Genomic DNA, 20,348 nt, shown 5'->3' on the forward strand with positions numbered 1-20,348 from the left:
TGATGGCCTTCTGGTTAATAAATTATTTAAAAATGAACTTTTTAGTAATGAAAAGAATGAATGATTGAATTGAATATTTCACGTAATTTTATTATTATCACTTAAATATGATAGATTGATGAGTTTTATGTGAAAGTTAATGCTTTATTAGAAAATTTCCACAAATCCACTAACTTTTATTATTTGATTTATTATCATAAAAGCACTAGGAAATAATTAAGCTAATCACAAATTAATACAAAAGTGAAGTAAAATTCACTTCAATCATAGTTAATTCTTTTTTTTTTTTTTTTTTTTTTGTTTTAATTATAGTTGATTATATATTTACTAACTTTGTTGTTAAACCATAAAATTTCAGTTTTTTGAGTAATCTATGGGTGTTTAATTTGTACATTTTAGCTACACAAATATTCTTTTATTGTTCAGAATTGCTTAAATTCTTGCTTGCGTGTTATCACTAATAACGTGACATTCCGTGAGCCGTACACCATTTCAATATGTTAGCATATTATTTCAATATAATTTCAGTTTATATGCTATTTTACACAACACATATACTTGATAATAAAGCTTTATTTAAAGTTTAAATTATCAAAAGATACATTTGTACTTATCACATACATCATAAACTCTCAGTATTATTTTACGTGATAACGTGATACTGGAACTATTTCGAATTTGATTTGATCAATTTAATTAACAGTTAACAAATATCTTCAACTCTATCACCAACAAATTATCATCCACTAATCTGTATTGCACAAAATTTACATAATGAATTTTTCTTTTTGAAAAAAAAAAAAGCTTTAACAAAGTAAATTTAAATCTTTTTAATCAGATTTGCTACTTATCCATGTTTATCAGTTGCATTATACTAAAATTGATAATTATATTTTGCTGTATAATTCTTCTATTATTCATATGTATTACATTTAAATGTTTCATTTTTTCCTTACAAAATAAAATGGGGCACAATTTTATGATTCATTTAAAAAAAAAAAAAAAAAAAGAATTATTGATCCATTTGCACTTTAAACAATTACTTTAACAAAATTTCAAACATTAGAAGCCATAAAAGAAAAAAAAAAACAAAACAAAACAAAAGCGCCAATAAAATGAAAGTTTCCAAGCAAATAAATTATATTTCTATTCTATAATCGAATTTTCTTATAACTGTATTTGTATATGTTACAAAATCAATAATCAATAAAATTGTTATCGTATTTGAAAGGAGAGGAATGCAAAAGCTATTCAATGTGTTACTAATGAAATAAGTTAATTTAGACAAATATTAGAGTTACATAAAATAAAAAATTTTATATCATTTTGCTATTTAATAAGAGTCATTAATTTTAATTTTTTGTCAAAAGTGCAATGTGTTTATGCAAATTTGTCACAAAATTTTTTGCATTTCTATTAGAACAAAAAATGAATGGAATGGAATGTAAAATAATGTTTTTCGCCGTTTTTTCTTTTAACTTTTTCTTTTTTTTTTCTTTTTTTTTTTTTCAATTTAATGGTATCGTTTATATATTTAGTTACAAAATTATTTTGCATACATTTTAGATGATTTTATGCGCACTTTTTTTTTTTTGAATTGTTGCGTGTTTTTTCTTTCTGTGACACATTCACACTTACGTGTGACATTCATTATGCACGTGGTAAATCGTTGTAAAAAGTTAAGTATTGTAAATAATTTGCGTGAATTGATGAATTGAAAATTACGAAAATAGCACAGATTTTAGGATTTAATTATATAATTTTTTTGATTTAAGAAAAAAATTATTATGCAAAAACAAATTTATCAATCTTTCTCATTTTTTTTTTTTTTTTTTTGTAACAATAATGGTAATTAAAAGTAAATAAAAGGGTAGCTAAAGATTATAGGCTATTGATTAGCATTGTAATCGTTGGTTTTGTAATGCTAATTATAGAATTAACAATGAACTATTATGTTTATTCTGAATTCAATTAATTAATCTAATTAATTCTAATAGTTAACACTTTTAGTTACTCTATCAAATTTTCATTACCGCCATCTTTTCTATCTTTTATTTTAATTCTTCGTTATCTAAAGATCAAAGAAAAGGATATGCTTGAAATATTTGCCCATCTTAATATCTTACCAATATATAATTTATTTTCACAACTATCATTTATCTATAAAAAATGATAATTTATTTTAACTTTATAGTGATAATCTTAATTATAGTCCATAATTATTTTTTTTAATCTTATAGTGATAATCTTAATTAACTTTTTTAGACGGAAGACTTATCACAAATATGAAAATGATTATACATTTCGAGATGCTCATGTATTTAGCGGATTTTGCTAACTTTTATTGCACATAGCATTTACGGCTCTACACGTACTTACGACATAAACAATATACAGTATACTTTTATTCATGAAAGAAAATAACGCTATTTAAGAAATGGAATATATTTCTACCAAGAAAAATTCCTGAAGAAATTCTTGATAATAGCGTAATCCAATCTTTCAGAAATGATATTTCACGGAAATTTAATCAGTGATATTAATACAAATATGCAAGTATCAAATTAAATAACCGATAATACTGTTTTTTAACGCAATAGTTACTTTTTAGTTTCTATAAAAAAAACATAAATTATTCTTTCTACTAGTAAATGAATATGTAATTTCATCGGATATATTGGTATCCGCACATGCGGCATTCAAGAATTGCAAAATTTTCCGCAGATTTATTTACATAACCTATACGTTTCTTCTATACGAATAATTTAGTATTACTTAATCTAACCATAATATTTGACAATCTTTTTAACTTGACAATTTCACATTCTAGTGGGAACTTTAGTGCCAAATCAGGAATGCACTAAAGTAAAGTAAATTCTGTGACAAGTAAAAATATAATGTAAAAAATTGTTTTAACAATACAACTTGTGTTCAGCTATAATACACCATATCACGGAAACGTGAGACACACGTAATTGTAAGCTATGCGATAAACAATGAACCGAGTAAGCGGAAGTGAGAAAAATTCAAATTTTAAATCATTTTTATGAAGAAAATCTTCAAAATTATAATAAATATTTTAAGTCAATTATATTTTACAGAAAAATCTTCAACAATATTTCATTTCCTAATAAATTTCATTTTCTTAACAAATTAAATTGAATTATTATCACGTGAACGTAATCATCATATGTTAATGATGAAAAATAAAATAGCAACGATTTTATTTAAAGTAACAAAATAGGACAAAGTGATGAATTAGCTTTGAAGAAGTTTCATAAAATGATTAGCAGTAAATCTATTTTTAAAAATTGTTAACTATTTTCTTTTAAATTTTATCTATTTTAGAGTAGAATTTTTCTTTTTTCACTACTGTCTTTAATTAATCTTAATTAAATTTATTAAATTTAAGTAAGCATTGAATCTATACGCGCCATTATTAGAATATGGCGGTTTATTAGATAATGCATTGTAGCAGAAAATTACACTCTGCAATCCACTCACTGCAAACGACCATTAATGCATAGACAAAAGGTCAACTAAAGGTTAAACTGCTATTTTGTAGCACTAAACCATTTCATTTATTAATGTGAATTTTTCATTTATAAGCAATAAACAATGCAATTATGCACAATATATTAGCACAAAAAACTGCTAAAAAATTATTTAATTTATATTTATTTATTCATTTCATTTCAAATTATCATTTCTATTAATTTTTCATTTTTTTTTTTCTTTTATTATTTATTTAATTACATTTCATATTTTTCATTTGTGCTTAAATTGCACTTTTTTTTTTCCTTTTATATAGCATGCTCTTCCTCTAAAATTATTTCGATGATTAAGCATACCATTTAATGCTTACATTACTTAGCTTAAAATTGCCCACCTTATAATATGATTGCTACAAAACAGAGAGAGAGAGAGAGAGGGAGAGGGGACGAAAGGGAGCAAATAAGTATATGTACATACCCTTATGCATTATTTTGTTCAGGATGGAATATAAATATCCTTATGCTCACTTTTTTTTTTTTTTTTTTTGCATAGAATATGCAAATTACTTATTTTTGATGAAATAAAATTTTTACATAAAATCTGTTTAATTGTTTGCCTTTTTTAACATTACATAGTGTTTGCATTACAATAATTTTTTTAATTTATAATTTTTAAAGTCTTTTTTTTTTTTTTTAACCTTAAATAATTATTTTATTGAAGTATAAAAGCAGCAAAAGGAATGTTAGAAAATTGAGAAGAATGCTAGATAAAATTTAAGTGAACTGTTAAAAAATTCAAAGCAATTTATAGCATTATTTAATCACTAGCTAGATGAGTTAAATGATTAATGAAATGTGAAGTGAAAAGATAATTGGACATCGTTGCTATGTTTGTTCAAATTAAACGCTATTGACTTTAAAGCTAGCATTATAGTTTTTAATTTAGAATGATAAAATTGCAATGGTTAAAATTATCACTTATTCTTTTTATTGTATTTATCATTTTCATCACTTATGTCTGTTTACGATGGGGAATATTTAATGAAATGTTAATTTTGGAACGAGTTTTTTATGCAATAAAATTGGTAAATTGTTTATTTCTTTAAGCATCGTCCCTTCTTCTTCCTTCCTTTTTTTTTAATTCACTCTTTTAGATATATTTCTTCATTTTAGTTCCTTAAAAAAAAAAAAAAAAAAGAAAAAAAAAGAAACGAAATATAATGAGATAACGAATAATTTTCACTTTTTGAAAATATTTCTATCTCTTATAAATTAGACTAGACTAAAATCAATTTAACTCAATTTTACATTTTCATCTGATCACTAAAATATTTCAGGATCATACATCGTTGACAACACCACCATTAATACTTACGTGGACAAAATTTTTTAGCCAATCATGGGCTCAGCGTATTAAAAATGATACTAATGATTGCTCTTATCAATGTATAATTACTGATGATAAAGAGTAAGTGAATATTTCATACTATTATTTATTAATATCAATAAGTGATAATAATATTTGGTATTGCTATTTTACAAACGAATAAATTATTATTTTTTTTTTTTATATTATTTATGTAATTTTTTTTTCATTACTTATGTAACATTATATAATATATATTTTGTTATATTATTGTAATATTATATATTTTGTTATATTATTTTCATTATTTATGTAATTTTTTTTTTTGCTAATTATTTTCATTATTTATGTAATTTTTTCATTACTTATGTAATATTATATATTTTGCGCACAGTGTATTAATTGCTAGAAATTATTAGAAATCTAGTTCCGTGATTCAATTCTAATTAGAAATTTTGATATTAATCGTATGCACTGATAATTCCGTTGTGAAAATAATTGCGCAATTCTTTAAGATCAAATCAGTAACATTTCTTTTTTTTATTCTTTTCTCCCTTTCTCTTTCTTTTTTCTTTTTTTTTTTTTTTTTTCGTATAATAGAAGACTATAAATTCTTTAACATTTTATGTTTTAGAAAAGAAACTTGCACTTGCATTGTTGAGTGATGTGATGATATGATGACGAAAGTTGTTCATAGGAATTTTAAAATGAACAAACAATTCTTAAACATACATTTACATTGATTGATTGGAAGTAGATCGTTTTAATTAGACAAAAAATTTTGCAAATGATACGATCATTGGTAAATTATAATATATTACCTAAACTATACTATCATTAGCAAATTATGATGTATTACGTTGAAATGTTGTTTACTCATATTAATCCGTTTATTACTGATATGTTGATAATTTGATATGATTATTTCAGACAATTGTCAGAAGCTGTAGCCGTATTATTTCATATTCGTGATTTGGAAACATTACCAAAACTAAGGAATTCGAAGCAATTATTTGTATTTGTATTGCATGAATCACCTCTGTATACGTTTAATAATTTGGATTTTGTGGCAGAAGATTACTTCAATATAACGATGACTTATAGGTTTTATCATAATAATTTTAAAACTTCATTTAAACTCTTCAATCTTTAGTTAAAATTCGAACTGATAGATAGATTTTTTTTAGCTTAATTCGAGTTAAAGTACAAATGTTTTTTTTTTTAATTTATTTGAAAATTTTTAAAACATTCAAATAAAAATAAGTGTATATTAATTTAATATTTTAGTTAATTTCATAACATTATTTCATATATATTAATTACAAATTAATTTCGATTCAATTATCAAATTTTTGAAATACTCTAAATTATTACTGTTATAGACGTGACAGCGATATTTACATACCATACGGTATGATGAAAAAAATAACCAATCTTACACCGAAGGAGCAAATTTGGGATTGGAATGAAGTTTGTTTTTATATTAATCGAAATTGTAATAGCTTACAAATACGGAATAATGATAAATAGGAATCCGGCATTAAATTCCTGATATATCTTTTTGTTTTCTTTTTTTGATCATTAAACCATTCCAATGATTTTATTTATCAATTACAAAACAAACATTTTCATATGTAAAACTGAAAATTATTAAGATACAAAAATATTTATTTAAAATTTATCAAAAAATTCTTTAAATTCATCAAAAAAAAATAACATTTTTTTTATTGTTTGTTTGTTTTGAAAGGTATTAAAGATAGCAAGTGGCAAAGTACAACCAATTTTACAATTAGTTTCAAATTGTCAAACTAAATCAAAACGTGAATTGTACGTGGAACAACTTCGAACGTATATAAATATCACGCAGTATGGACGTTGCAACAATCAAAGTTGCGATGAAGAATGTGAAATAAAAGAAGCTGGTACATTTATCGTTTTTGGTTTCTTAATTTAACTTTTTACGCCAATTTTTTTTTTTCTCTTTTTTTGACCTTTAACTTTTTTATTTGATTGTAAATTGCAGCACGACATCGTTTTTATTTGGCATTTGAGAATAGTATATGTCGTGATTATATCACTGAGAAATTATTCAAATGTTTCCTAAGATTATTGATACCAGTGGTGTTGAAAAAATCAATTTATGAGGATATTTTACCGCCTGGCTCATTTATTGCTGCAGATGATTTCACATCACCACGTGAACTAGCAGAATATTTAAACTATTTGTTAAATAATAATACAGCCTATTTGAGGTATCATTTTTTTCTTTTTAATATATTATTCTTTAAAGGTGTTTAATTTTAAAATATGAATATTTCAAAAAGAAGTATCTTAGATAATTTTTTTTTTTTTTGCGATCAAATGATATGAAACATTTGATAATCTTATAGAATGATGCATTATTGATTTATTCTATGGATTGATTAATCAAATTATCATTGAATTATTTGAAGTATTTCTGTTTTGTATTTTGACCTTTTTTTCGCTAACTGTCGCCTTTTTCTTTTTCAGTTATTTGAAATGGACGAAATATTATCAGAAAACATTTAATGTAAGCAGTTACTGTGAATTATGCAAATATCTTCATAGTGATATTTCTAAGCCACGAATAATTGCAGATATCAAAAAATGGTGGTTTCAAGGATGTATTAAGGATTATGCAATTGACTTATTGAAAAGAGTTAAAAGTATCAGTAATTTTTAATTATCATTAAGTTATTATTATTGCCAGAGTTTTATTTGTAACTCTTGGAAGAAGAAACGAGCAAAAGTAATATTAATTAGTATTAAATATGATAAATTTGATATCGGAAGTGATAGCTATACGTTTCTGGTGATATTAGCAAGACAAGTATAATCAAATAGAAATTTTTGAATTCCAACACATATCAATGTTTGTCTTTACATTCACTTGTTTTTATTTTTTCTGTAATTTATTTGTCGTTTTTTTTTTTTTTTTTTTTTTGATTTAAATAATTTCTATTTAAACAAATGCATTAATTTGACATTTTTTCGTTTAAAAAGTGAACTTTGATTTGAATAAGAATACTTATTTGTTATGATTTGTTTTGATGAACAAAGCAGCAAAATTAAGTCAAAGAATGAAATGATTGTAAAGATGAATGTTACACTAATAAAAATGTTTATCGAAAATTATCGATTATTGTTTTCGATTAAACTATTCGAAAAATCTTCTAATATCATCTAATAACTGCCTTACTCTTAGAAATCATTGTAAATGGAAATATTTCAAAATTTAATTTGCTATCTTTCAAATTCTTACTGATATGTATGATAAAGAATATAATAGTTAAAATAAAAATGAAAGGATTACTTGTTTTTTGTAACGTTGTAAGTAATTACAAGTGAACAGTTTTGAAAATTTGTGACTGATAAATGTGATGCAACATTTTGAATTCAATGTTTTATATTTCAAGTTATTAAGTGTTTACGTCAGGGGTAGCATAGATTCATTTGATCAGCAATTTGATCAGCAAAATGACAATGCGACAATTGTAAATGTAATATGTTGAAAAGGAAAGAATTAAATGATAGAAAAAGATGATGGAAGAAGGAAGAGGAAAAAGAAAAGAGAAAAGGAAAATGAAGTGATGAAAAGGGCAAAACTGCTTTGACAGTAAGAAGTAGTAGCAGCAGCAGTAGCAGTAGTATTAGTAATAAATTCACCTATTTAAATAGCAGTGAGAATTCATTCAAATATAGTGACAAGAGCAAAAGATGACGACGATTGAGGAAGTTGTTGCCATAACAGGTGGTAGTGGATTTCTTGCGCAGCATCTCATCTTCTGTTTACAGCGAGACAATCATCTCGAAAGTACTGTTGTCGAGATTCGAACTATTGATAGAAATTCATTCAGCAAATTTCTTGGTACTATAAGTTACTTTTTTTTCTTCTTTTTTTCTTTCTTCTGAATCTTTGTAAAAATTAACTGAAAATTTATCTTCCATGACATATGTCATTTAAATATTAATTTTATTACAAAGATAATCGTTTGATAGCTTTCTCTTTTTTTTTTTTTTTTTCAATTTTCCTAAAAAAAAAACGATGTAACTGTCTAAGAATTAATCGATTCATTAATTCGGCATTTATTTCTAAAATTTAAATAATTTACTTATTACCTAATTGATATGACTCTTAAATGGTATACTTGATTGTTGAAATTTCAAAGCAATAAAAGAAATGAATAATAGTCATTCAATATCTAAATAATATTAGAATTTTAAATTATAAGTTTTAATAAAATTTTTTAATAGAAATCTTTCAGGAAAAGAAAAAGAATAAACAAATGAAAACAAATATTTTTGTTGCTAACAATAAGTAAGAAAAAAATGTTGCAATTTATTAAATTTATTCATGAAGTTGTAAATTAATTAGAAATACAGAAAAAAAAAAAAAAAAAACGAAACTCATATTTGTTGTTTATTTCCAAAAGTTCCATTTTTTTCTTGTACATAAATTATCAATTTCCTTTACTAATTAAAAATTTTTAATCAAAATTTAAAATCTGTAAATCTATTGCTTTCATATTTTAAAAAAGTTATAATGAATTGCATACCTTCTATAACCTGTTTTATTCCATTTTGACGGTCAGTACTCAATTAAAAAAAAAAAAAAAAAATTGGAAAAAAGCTATGATAGATCTAATTTTATATTATTTTAAAATAAAGCATCCATTTAAAACTAGATTTTGTGAATCTTTTGTTCTTAATTTTATTTTGTTTTGGCTGCTTCTTTTTTTTTTTGCATTTTTTTTTTTCAGTTATAAAAAAGCTTTTTAATAAAAACAAAAAAATGAAAGATAACACATTTTAGTTACATTTGGTATTTTTCCTAAAATTCTTTCTTCTTTTTTTTTTTTTCACTTAGTTCTAAAATAGAGAAACTTCACACATTTCGTCATCATATCAAAATTTAAAATCTAAAATTTTATGCTTTCCTACTTTGAAAACTTGTAAGTACATTACTTTGTCTTTCAATTCTCTTTGTTTCATTCAAATTTTTTTTTCTCTTCCATGATTGAATAACTAATGAAAAATTAAAAACAAAACTCACAAACATACTTAAGAGAAAGATTGATTTCTCTGATAGTGTAGAAATTATTAGCACCTATTCTTTTTTCAAATATTTAAAGTACTTACTATTATATTTCAATTAAAAAAGAGAAACATACAAAAGCTTTTTTTTTTTCTCTTTTGCAATACGATAATAAAATTTTGTATTTCCTTTTATTTTTCAAGGAAAAAAAACTCTGTTTTTAATTTTTTTTTTTTTTTTTTTCTGTCATCAATTAAATAAATTCATATTTATTAAACAAATATGAATAAAATACTTTTTTTTAACAACAGATTTTGTCATTTTATTCAAATATGATAACAATTTAACAAGAAAAATCAAATATAATAAACGAATTTGTATGTGTAAAATATTGGAAAATATAACTATAATTAAATGGTATGAAATGTATAAATTGAAATAAGAGTATGATTACTTCAAATTAATTAAATTTTTTACATTTTTTAATTATAGATTATCCATCACGCATTCCTTTAAATCATTATCAATTTGATATTTGTGATGAAAAAAAGCTTAAATTAGCGCTTAACTCTGTAACAACCGTTTTTCATTGCGCTGGTAAATCACTGGAATATTTACATGACGGTATAAATCACACTGATCAATACTGGCATGATAATACAAATGGTATAATAATAATTATTACTATTATTTATTCATTTAGTTCTAAATTTTCTTTTTGAAAACTATTTGATACAAAATAAAAAAATTGCAAAAAGAAATTTTCTATTTCTTTTTTTTTTTTCAAGTGAATAAATTTAATTTTTTGTTTAATATAATTGAAGTAATACCAAAAAATCTTTTTTTGTTTTGATTATAAAAAAAAAAAAATGAAACTTTTAGGAAGAAAAAAAGAAATATTTAACTGAGAAAATTGAATAAAATTTTATAATTAAAAATTTTTCAATTAATAAAATTGAATGAAATTAATAATTTAGCAACGGAAATTCTATTAAAAGTTATGCATGAAGAGAAAATTCCACATTTGATTCATATAAGTGATGCATATGCATGCCTGCCAGTGGGTGACAATTATGGCTTATCGGAACAGATGCATTTGAATTTTCCAAATAATTTTATGCTTGGAATTTATGGACAGTCAAAAATGCGCTCAGAAATGTGTGTTCGAAAAGCTGCTGCTAAAGGTATGAATGAAATTTAATTGTTTAAAATGAATAGTAATAGAATAAATTAAATTTTATTATAATTCTGAGAATTATCAATTAAAAAAAAATTTCTTTGCTGTTGATAAAAAAAAAGTTTCTTATTCTTTGCTGTTGATATGTCTAATATGTAATAAAAGTTTTATTTGCAATTAATTAATTAATAATTAATTTTGTTACATATATACAGGTAATTAATTTTAAGAACTAATCATTTTCTATTTTGAAAATTTAGCATAAATTCTTCACCTAATACTCTTATATGACTAATTATGATAAGATAATTTCTTTTTTTAAACCTGTCAATATTTATTTATGCTTAACCTTCACTATTGTTTATCTATTATAAAGTTAAATTTAAATTTATTGAATTAATTTTTAAGGTCAAATAAATGCATTAATCTTACGTCCAACGTTTATCTATGGTGAAGGAGAAAAACATTTGTTGGGTTCAGCATTAAAATTATGTTCGATATACGGTGGCATTCCATATTTACAGGATGACAGTAGAGGACTTCATCAATTTGTTACTTTTTATTTATTATTATTTCAATTTTTGCTCATAGATCTAATCATTTTATGCAATATTTGTATTATATATATTTATACGTTCAAATTAATTTATTTATACACTTAAAATAATTTATTTATATATTTAAACTAATTTATTTACATATTTAAACGCATACGTTTACAGCGTATACATGCGAAATATACGTTAATACTTGTATAAACCAATTATTTATATATTTATATGTGTTTTATTTATGCATCTAAATTAATTTATTTGTATATTCAAATTTATTCATACATTTAATCGTATACGTCTACAGTTATATTTACACGTAGTATACATTCAGAATAATCGTAACGTGATTCTTTTAAGAGAGAATTGAAATGAATTAATAATGAGTTGTTTTTTTTTTTTTTTATTTTGAAATGATAATTATAATTTCTGGAATATTTTATTTTAATTATTAAAAAAGAACTTTTTTTTTTTTAGCTTTATGCGGGTAATATGGCTGAGATAATGAAACGAGGAATGATGTGCTTGAAAGAAAATCCGGAAAGATATAACGGCGAAGTAGTAATCTGTATGGATTGTACACCATGCATACGATTTGTTGATGTAAGTTAACAATAGATTAGTGCTATCAGTTATCTAGCTTCATAAGCTTATCAGTTTCTTAGTCGTAGATTTATCAGTTATCTTACTCTATAAGCTTATCAGTTATGTTACGATATAAGTTGATCAGTTATCTGTAAGTTTATCAATTATCTTATGTCATAAGTTAACACACACAAAACTAATATTATCAGTTATTTTACTTTATGCTTTTAGCTATCAATTTATTTTATCATTCCACCTTTTTTTTTTTAAATTATTAATAGCATTTTTATTCATTTTTGATATGAAAAATTAAAATTTCTGTTTTAGTTTATGGTACCATTTTTGGAAGCGAAAGGCTTAAAACGTATAAGCACATTAAACTATATGCAAGCTCATTTCATTGCAGTATTTTATGAAATTCTAAATAAATTTGCGCCAAAAAAATCATTCGGTCATTTGACATTATCATCAAACAAATTTATCAATTGTAAGTTGAAAAATACTGTTATACTTTTGAAATGAATAATTTCAAAAAAAAAAAAAAAAAAAATGAAAATAATAGAAAAGGAATTATTTGATAAAATAACTTCTTTTTTCTTTTTCTGAAATATTAAAATATTATTAAGCTGTATGTAAGTTTATTTTAATGATGGTAAACTCAATGAATTATTTAAAGATTAAATGGTCTTTTTTTTTTGTCTTTCTGTTTACATTTCTCTTTTTATAGTCAAAAAATTTTCTAGCATTTTAATTATTTTTCAAAAATTTATCAAAAAATATACTTTTAATTTTGCAAGAGTATTAGTAATAGTATTAGTGGTAGTGGTGATTAAATTAAAAAAATATTTCAGGTTGGACGATAGGATTTTCCAATCGTAAGTTACGTCTATTACTTGATTTTGTGCCACCGTACGAGCAATCGCAAGCAATAAATCAAACATTATGTTGGTATCGCAAAAATGGACAAACAAATAAAAATCACAAGAAGACAGTTGAACTTAAGTAAAAAATAAATAAATAAATAAATAATGAAATAAATAAAATAAGTTGCTGATATATAATTTGTGATGATGATTACTATTATCATTAACGATATTAGCATTAATTATACTAAGTTGATAGTAATAAGATTAATATTATCATTGATAACATTGATAGTGATAATAATAATATGATGTGCTAATAAAAATTTTGATAATAATGTATGAAAATGAAAAAAACAAAACAAAAAAAAGTGAGCATTACAAGAGAATAGAAGCAATTTATAAACATTGTAAAATTAAGAAATAACTGATTTTGATAAATAATTAATCGATTATTTGAATCATTATAATTATCATAAAATAATTCAAGATAAAATATTGCAAAATAGCAGTAATTTATTTAGAAGAAATTTTTATGGGATCAAATTTTAACTACAAAATGAAAGAAACAAAAAAAAAAAAAAGAAAGGAAAATAATTTTATGAAAAGATGGAAATATTGAAATGATTGTAAGCAAAATAATTATTCATAAGATTATTTAATACGCATTTTTTTTTTGATTATAAGATAGGAAATCATTTAATAACCATAAGACATATACGCTTCTGCTGCCCATTCCTCAATGAAGGGACCCACACGAGCGTACGTACACTTACGTGAACTAACTATAAGTTAATTATTTGCTGATAAACGATGTTAACAGTGATAAGTGACAATCACCAATGCAGTATAATATGGTCAATCAGAAAAACATAATTGATTGATCACTAGTCAAAAGTGGAAAGATTGTAAACCTACTTGTTTTTGTTGTATGGACAGATTTCAAATTACAATTGAATTTCAAAGAGAGTAAAAATTGAATATTTAATACTTATGTCAAACTAATTATCATACCACATTTCTTCATTGCAATCACTATCACATTGCTTACAATTATTGAAATATTATATATCATATATAAAAGTAGAAGTAAATGTTTACATAGTTAATTTGAAATTATTTGAAAACTTAAAAAAGAGAGAAATTAAAAAAATCGACAATTAGCATTTGCAAAAGTAATTGGTTAAGTTATAATCAAATAAAACTATTAAAGATAAATGATAAAAAAGTTAAATGAGAAAAAATTTGTGATGTAATAGAATCATTGGTTTAAAAAGAAAAAAAAACGAAAAATTGATATTTTCAAAGTAATATCAATTGATTAGCAGATAGTATGGCAAAATTGCTACGATTTGAAATATTAATTAAACGAAATATTAATTAAAAAGTGTCAAATCAAATTTAAAATATTCAAAACAATGATTGGTTCATATCATAGAATAATATTAAGTAATCAGTTATTGATAAGATGGAAAATTCGCTAATGAATAATGATGTAAAGAAAATGAATTAAAATAAAAGAAAAGAGAAGACAAAAAAGATTATTTTGTTTGAAGAACATTTTGGAATTAAAAAATAATCATTATTTAAAGAGATCGAACCGGTTATGTCACAAAATATAATAATAGATCTTCGATCATGTCTTGATTGATAATCAGTATCATTGGTTGATCATAATTAATTGATAATAAGTATCGATCAACGATTCTCATTAGCATGATCAATTTTATTTTTTTAGGATTATAAATGAATTATAGAAAAAATATAGAATTATAGGTGATAAATGATAATAAAGACATAAAAGGTGAAAAAATTTTTATAGCAAAGACATAAATTCTCCAATCAGAAATTTCACAAATATCTCATTTACTTTTAGAATTCGATTCCAAAAAGTAAATGAAAGTAATTACTAGACTATATAAATGTAATAGGTATATTATCAAAATAAAATTGATGATAACAATGGGATTGATAACTTAATGATAAAGTACTTGGAAGTAATTAATATTCTTGTATAGTGATAATATCCATAATAATATTAGCAACAAATATTTGAATAAATTTTAGTAATGACAAATTTGACATGAAGCACAGATTGAAATGGATAACTGATACTAAAATAATTAATTGATTGAGCATAAAACGGTTATCAGTTATGAAACTGATAATCAGTGTTGCTTTTCTTACTATTAAAATTCAACTCATTGCTTTATACAATAGCTAGATCTATGTTTTATTGAATAGCTTGGATAAAAATGCAAACTGATTTAAAAATGTATAAGAAATCATTCAATTCTTAAATGTTATCATTCAATTCATGATAATTCATTTCAACAATACAAAAAAATTAAATTTAATTAATTAATTAATTCAATTTGACAATGTTGACAACTGCTTATAAAGTGCAAATCTTAATTTTTTAATATATATTTATAATTCTTTACTGACATATATATATAAAATTTTTGATGTATAGGTATTGATAGTCTATAACACATGAAAAATCTTAGTAATAATTAAAAAACCTATAATTTTTCTCATATTATTAATTGTTTACATTTTTTATTATTATTATTAGCTATTGTCATCAATTAATATTATTACTTTCATTATTGATTATTATTATCAATTAGTAATATTACTTTTATTACTGTTTTGTTGTTAATTCCTAAGAATGATTGATTTCTACTTTTAAAAAGACAAATTTCAATCAATTTAAAGGAATCGTCAACAAATATTTTCCAACAAGTGCTTTCTTTTATTAAATCATACGAATATCGCTTTTACTAGCAAACAACTTTTCTCCTTTTCCTTCTCTCTCTCTCCTCCTCTCTCCCCCTCTCTCTCCTCTCTCTCTCTCTATTGGTCAGTGTCGTTTGGTTGACAACGGCGTAATGTTACCAACCGGTAGCCATGGTAATTTTCTCATCATCATTTGGCTTGTATCACCATAACTTATTCTTTATATTTACAGATTTTTTCTATATTCTTATTAATTTTTATTTTTTAAAAATATTTTCTTTTAAACATTCCTTTAATTTTATTTTTAAACAATTTAATATTATTTGATGCCTTTTTCATTATTTTCAATTAATAAATTTATTCCTACTTTTTTTTTTTTTTTTTCCTTTTTCTTCAAAATTTTTTTAGCAAAAAATTTGAAGAAAAAAGCAATTTTTCAAAAATTTATTATCTAAAATTGATTCCATAAAAATGCTTTTTAAATGAGAGTTATATTTATAAGTCTCATTTAAAAAGCAAAAAATCATTTTAAAGCTCAAATTGATAAATTTTAATGATAAATTTAATTGGCACATTTGTTAGCTTTTAAAAATTAATTAGATTTTGTTCACTGATTTCTTTCATTCTTTTACTATCGCTTAATTGTTATTTCCCTATTTTTCCTATTTAATTGTTTTTGTTTAAAATTCTTCTTCAATATCCAAGAATGTAACGTCATTTTATTTTAATTTATTTTTACTTGAAAACTAAAATAATTAGATAGCAATAGCATCGCAAGCAAAAATGCTAATAATTATTACTTTAATTGTTTATTTAGATTGCTACTCTGAAAATTATGATTTGGTAAACAACTTTTGATTTTAATCTTAGTTACAAATAGGAATTTTCAAGTATTAAATCAAATAATTAAAAAAAAAAAGAAAAAAAAAACTTATTCAACATAGGTTAAACTGTTTTGGATGATTCAACCACAAAATTCAATATTATTATGATAATTTTATTGCTACAAAATTTATTAAACAAAACAGAAAATCAGTCCAAATTTTTAAAAATTTTTCAATTATAGAATTAAAATATTAAACTTAGTTCGTGCATTTATTAGATTTTAAAAAATAAACAAACTTTGCTTAATTGAATTATTTGTGAAATTTTAAAAGTTCTTCCAAATAATCTGAAACATTTTTATGTTCAAAAATTTTTCTGTAATAACAAAGTTAAAATGATAAACAAATTAATTTAAAAAAAAAATCTCTTTTAATAGCAGTAGATCTATCATTGTTTATTTTCAGTTCTTCCTTCTTTTTTTTTTTTCAAAACTATATTCATCACTTAAATTTTCAATCTGTAAAAAATAGAATTTAATTTTAAACCGACAATGAAAATTACTACAGCAGAGCAAATTGTAAGTAAAAAATTCTTTGTTATTTATTTGAAAAAAAAAAAAAAAGAAAGAGGAATAAAGAATAGAATCTTTTTTTAACTTTACGTTTGTTTGAAAGGGAATCATTTTGAGGTAATTTCGATGCAAAACTAATCGAAATTTAATTTAAGATGAAAAGATGTAAATTTTTTAACTTTGAATTTTCCACGATAGTACAAATTCACTTTTATTTTTTGCATTATCAAAACCAACTCTGATAATAAATTAAAAAAAAAAAAAATCTTGAAAGAATATTTTCTGTTTTCTTGCATTTGTAATTTTTTTAAATCTCAACCTAAAATCAATTTTCAGAACAAAAAAAAAGACTAGTCAGCTGACTACTTAATTTTAATTATTGTTCACATTGTCAGTAATACTATTATTATTTCAAACTAATCATCATTATCATACTATCATAAATCATTGATAATAATAATAGTAGCATTATAATAATTATTGTTAATAAAGTGATCAGTTAAGTTTTATCATTTGTGCTTCTAACTTGATATTATGCTTTTATTCAATCATATCATTATTAGTTATCACTAATATAAGTATTTTTTCCCTTATCATAAACATCTAATTTCATTTCATATTTATGAATTTTTCCTTTATATAATAAATTTTATGACTATTAATCAAATGTTGCTATGGCAATATCCAATGTATTTCATTTCTGAACTTTGATAGATTTAATTATAAAATTTATATTAATAAGAAATACTTACACATTAGCATGACAATACGCATGCAGCAATTGCATTCGTCATGTTTATATAATTTAAAAATCTCATAAACATATTATATCACTTAAAAAAGGGAAAAAAAAAACGAATTTAATTATAAGAAGTTTAAAAAGAATTCAACTATCATAAGAAATAAATTTATGAAATTAAAAAATAATTAAATGTGAGGAAATGTGTTTTTTTCTTCCATCAAAAATAAAAATAATATCGATAAACTATTTTGCCATTTATTTATTTATTTATTAAATACTATTTGTAAGCAAAAACATTACTTCTCATTATTTATTTTACTTGTTAATAAAATCTAAATACTATGATTTTATGCTAAAATTAAAATAAAATTAATTCGTACTATTACTGCTGCTTTATTACTTCTCATATATCTTTTCTAACTATATTAGTTCTCGTAGTAATTTTATGTTTATTAAATTTAAATTAAGTAATCAATAGCTTAGTAATTTGCATTAAAATAATTTTACAGTTTAGTAAGTTATACTGAGTAATTTGTAACATAATAAATAAATTTTCATTTTTATGAAAAGTATTAAATTAAGCATTGGTGATAGTAAAAAGTAACTTTTGCAATTAATTAATTTATCACACTTTAATGGTAACATTCATTCATTTCTAAATGTTCTAAGCATTTCATTTTTCTTCTTCTGTCTTCTTTTTTAAACCACAAAAATTGATTTGAAAAAAAAATTCAAATCATTGTTCTTTCAAAAGATTAAGCTCAAAAAGGAGAAAATGATAGCAATAATTTATTTCTAAATAATTTTATCTTGTTATAATGTACCAAATTTGATTCATCAAAAAGTTGAAAGATTTGAAAAGAAGAGAAGAACAAAAGAAATATATTTTTATAGAACGTAGTGGAATATTTTAAAAGACTTAAAGATTGCCAATCTTTTTCTTTTGTATTTTTTTTTTTTGGAAAAAATCATACCTCACAATTTTGAAATTTTTAAAATATTTTTGAAAAAGCTATGAGGCAATTTTTTCTTTCTGTTAAACTTTACAAATGTTAATAATGCTTAGATGGTAAATTTTAAAAATTATTTGAAATTAATCTTTTCATTCTATTTTTCATCTTTTCCATTTTCTTTTCAAATATTACACTTTTTTTATTTTATTATTTTTTTTTTTCTTTGGTTTGTTTACTCTATAAATTTTTTTTATACTCAAAATTTTGATACTATTTTAGTTCCTTTTCAAATAGTTGTTGATGTATATAAGCATAAAAGATATGTTAATTTGTCCTTTTTCTTAATGTGCAAACAACAAAAAAAAAAAAAAAAAAAGCAAATAAAAAAGGATGTAAACAAAAAAAAAGAAAAAAAAAAACAATAGCTTCCAGGAAGTTGCACATCTTTTCTTTTTTCGTTTTTCAACTTTTTTTTATTTATTTGTTTTGCTCGATGATACAATATTTTCTTTTCAATTTTATAGTCAAAAAAAATTTTTGTTGTTTTTATTGAGCGCAAAATGAAATGCTTTAATGGTTAGTTAAGCTGTCTTAACTGGTTGTATTTGTTCTATTTTATTGTCACTCATAAATTATACCATCCAATTTTTAACTTGAACAATTTTTTTTTTTTTTTTTCTTTCTTTCTTCTTTTCGTTTTTAATGTGAAAATAAGATTGAAATTAAACTTGAGAAGCTATTTTCAGAATTTCTTTCTTTCCTTTTAATTAACAAATTCTAATTTTAAATACAACTTTCTTTTTTCTTTCCTTCCTTTTCCTCTCTTTTTTTTTTGTTCTTCCTTTACAATTTGATCATTTGCATAAGAAATAAATAGAATAAAATAATTTTGTTCTGTATTTCCCATTTGCGCACATTTATTGTTCAATTTTAATCTTTGTGGTTTTTCTTGTTTGTATTAAAAAAGAAAATGAATGATAGTAAAAGGTAAAGATAAGAAGAAATGATTCAAACAGTTCTTCTCATTTCACTCCTCTTTCTTTCATTTTTTAAAATTTCACATCTTTTAAAACATATGTCTCGGCATGACATGCGTATATGTGTGTGTGTGTGTGTGTGTGTGGTGTATGTGTCTGTCTACTGATAATGATTGAATTTCAATGTCAACTAGTACAAATTTTAATTTTATTCATTCTACAAGCAAATGTTCTCTATGTGAAAAGAAAAAAATATGTTTGAGTAAGAAAAGAGAAATTCATAAATGAAATGAAGAAAATTTTAATTTCAATTTACACCTTTTTTTTTTTTTAATAAAATCCATTATATTTAAATTAAAAATTGAAAATTGTACGAAAAATTTCTCAAATTTTTATCCAGCAATTATGAAAATATATGAGAGTGCTACTACACAATACTATTTTCT

At 22.5% G+C, this 20,348-nt stretch overlaps 2 protein-coding genes across 3 annotated transcripts; both read left to right on the forward strand.

Annotated features, from left to right (window-relative positions):
* Positions 1 to 4,540: 4,540 nt before the first annotated feature.
* Bm7837 (Uncharacterized protein) lies at positions 4,541 to 7,564 on the forward strand (the record flags this gene model as incomplete). Its single annotated transcript, XM_043081343.1, has 7 exons — positions 4,541 to 4,579; positions 4,832 to 4,962; positions 5,791 to 5,964; positions 6,243 to 6,330; positions 6,608 to 6,782; positions 6,884 to 7,112; positions 7,372 to 7,564. 7 exons carry the CDS (start codon positions 4,541 to 4,543, stop codon positions 7,562 to 7,564), a joined length of 1,029 nt encoding a protein of 342 aa, XP_042937277.1.
* A 1,034-nt stretch (positions 7,565 to 8,598) lies between these two features.
* Bm45 (Uncharacterized protein) lies at positions 8,599 to 13,235 on the forward strand (the record flags this gene model as incomplete). 2 transcript variants are annotated; one of them, XM_043081344.1, is made up of 7 exons in its annotated part: positions 8,599 to 8,749; positions 10,409 to 10,582; positions 10,894 to 11,100; positions 11,502 to 11,644; positions 12,122 to 12,247; positions 12,557 to 12,716; positions 13,081 to 13,235. In XM_043081344.1, the coding sequence occupies 7 exons, from the start codon at positions 8,599 to 8,601 to the stop codon at positions 13,233 to 13,235; spliced, it is 1,116 nt and encodes a 371-aa protein (XP_042937278.1). The 2 variants fall into 2 exon arrangements, with proteins under 2 accessions (XP_042937278.1, XP_042937279.1); XM_043081345.1 differs by lacking the exons at positions 8,599 to 8,749; positions 10,409 to 10,582; positions 10,894 to 11,100; positions 11,502 to 11,644 and having other exon boundaries at positions 12,137 to 12,247.
* Between the last annotated feature and the right edge of the window lie 7,113 nt (positions 13,236 to 20,348).

The sequence above is a fragment of the Brugia malayi genome (assembly GCF_000002995.4).
Source record: "Brugia malayi strain FR3 genome assembly, contig: Bm_v4_Chr4_scaffold_001, whole genome shotgun sequence".
Taxonomy (NCBI): domain Eukaryota; kingdom Metazoa; phylum Nematoda; class Chromadorea; order Rhabditida; family Onchocercidae; genus Brugia; species Brugia malayi.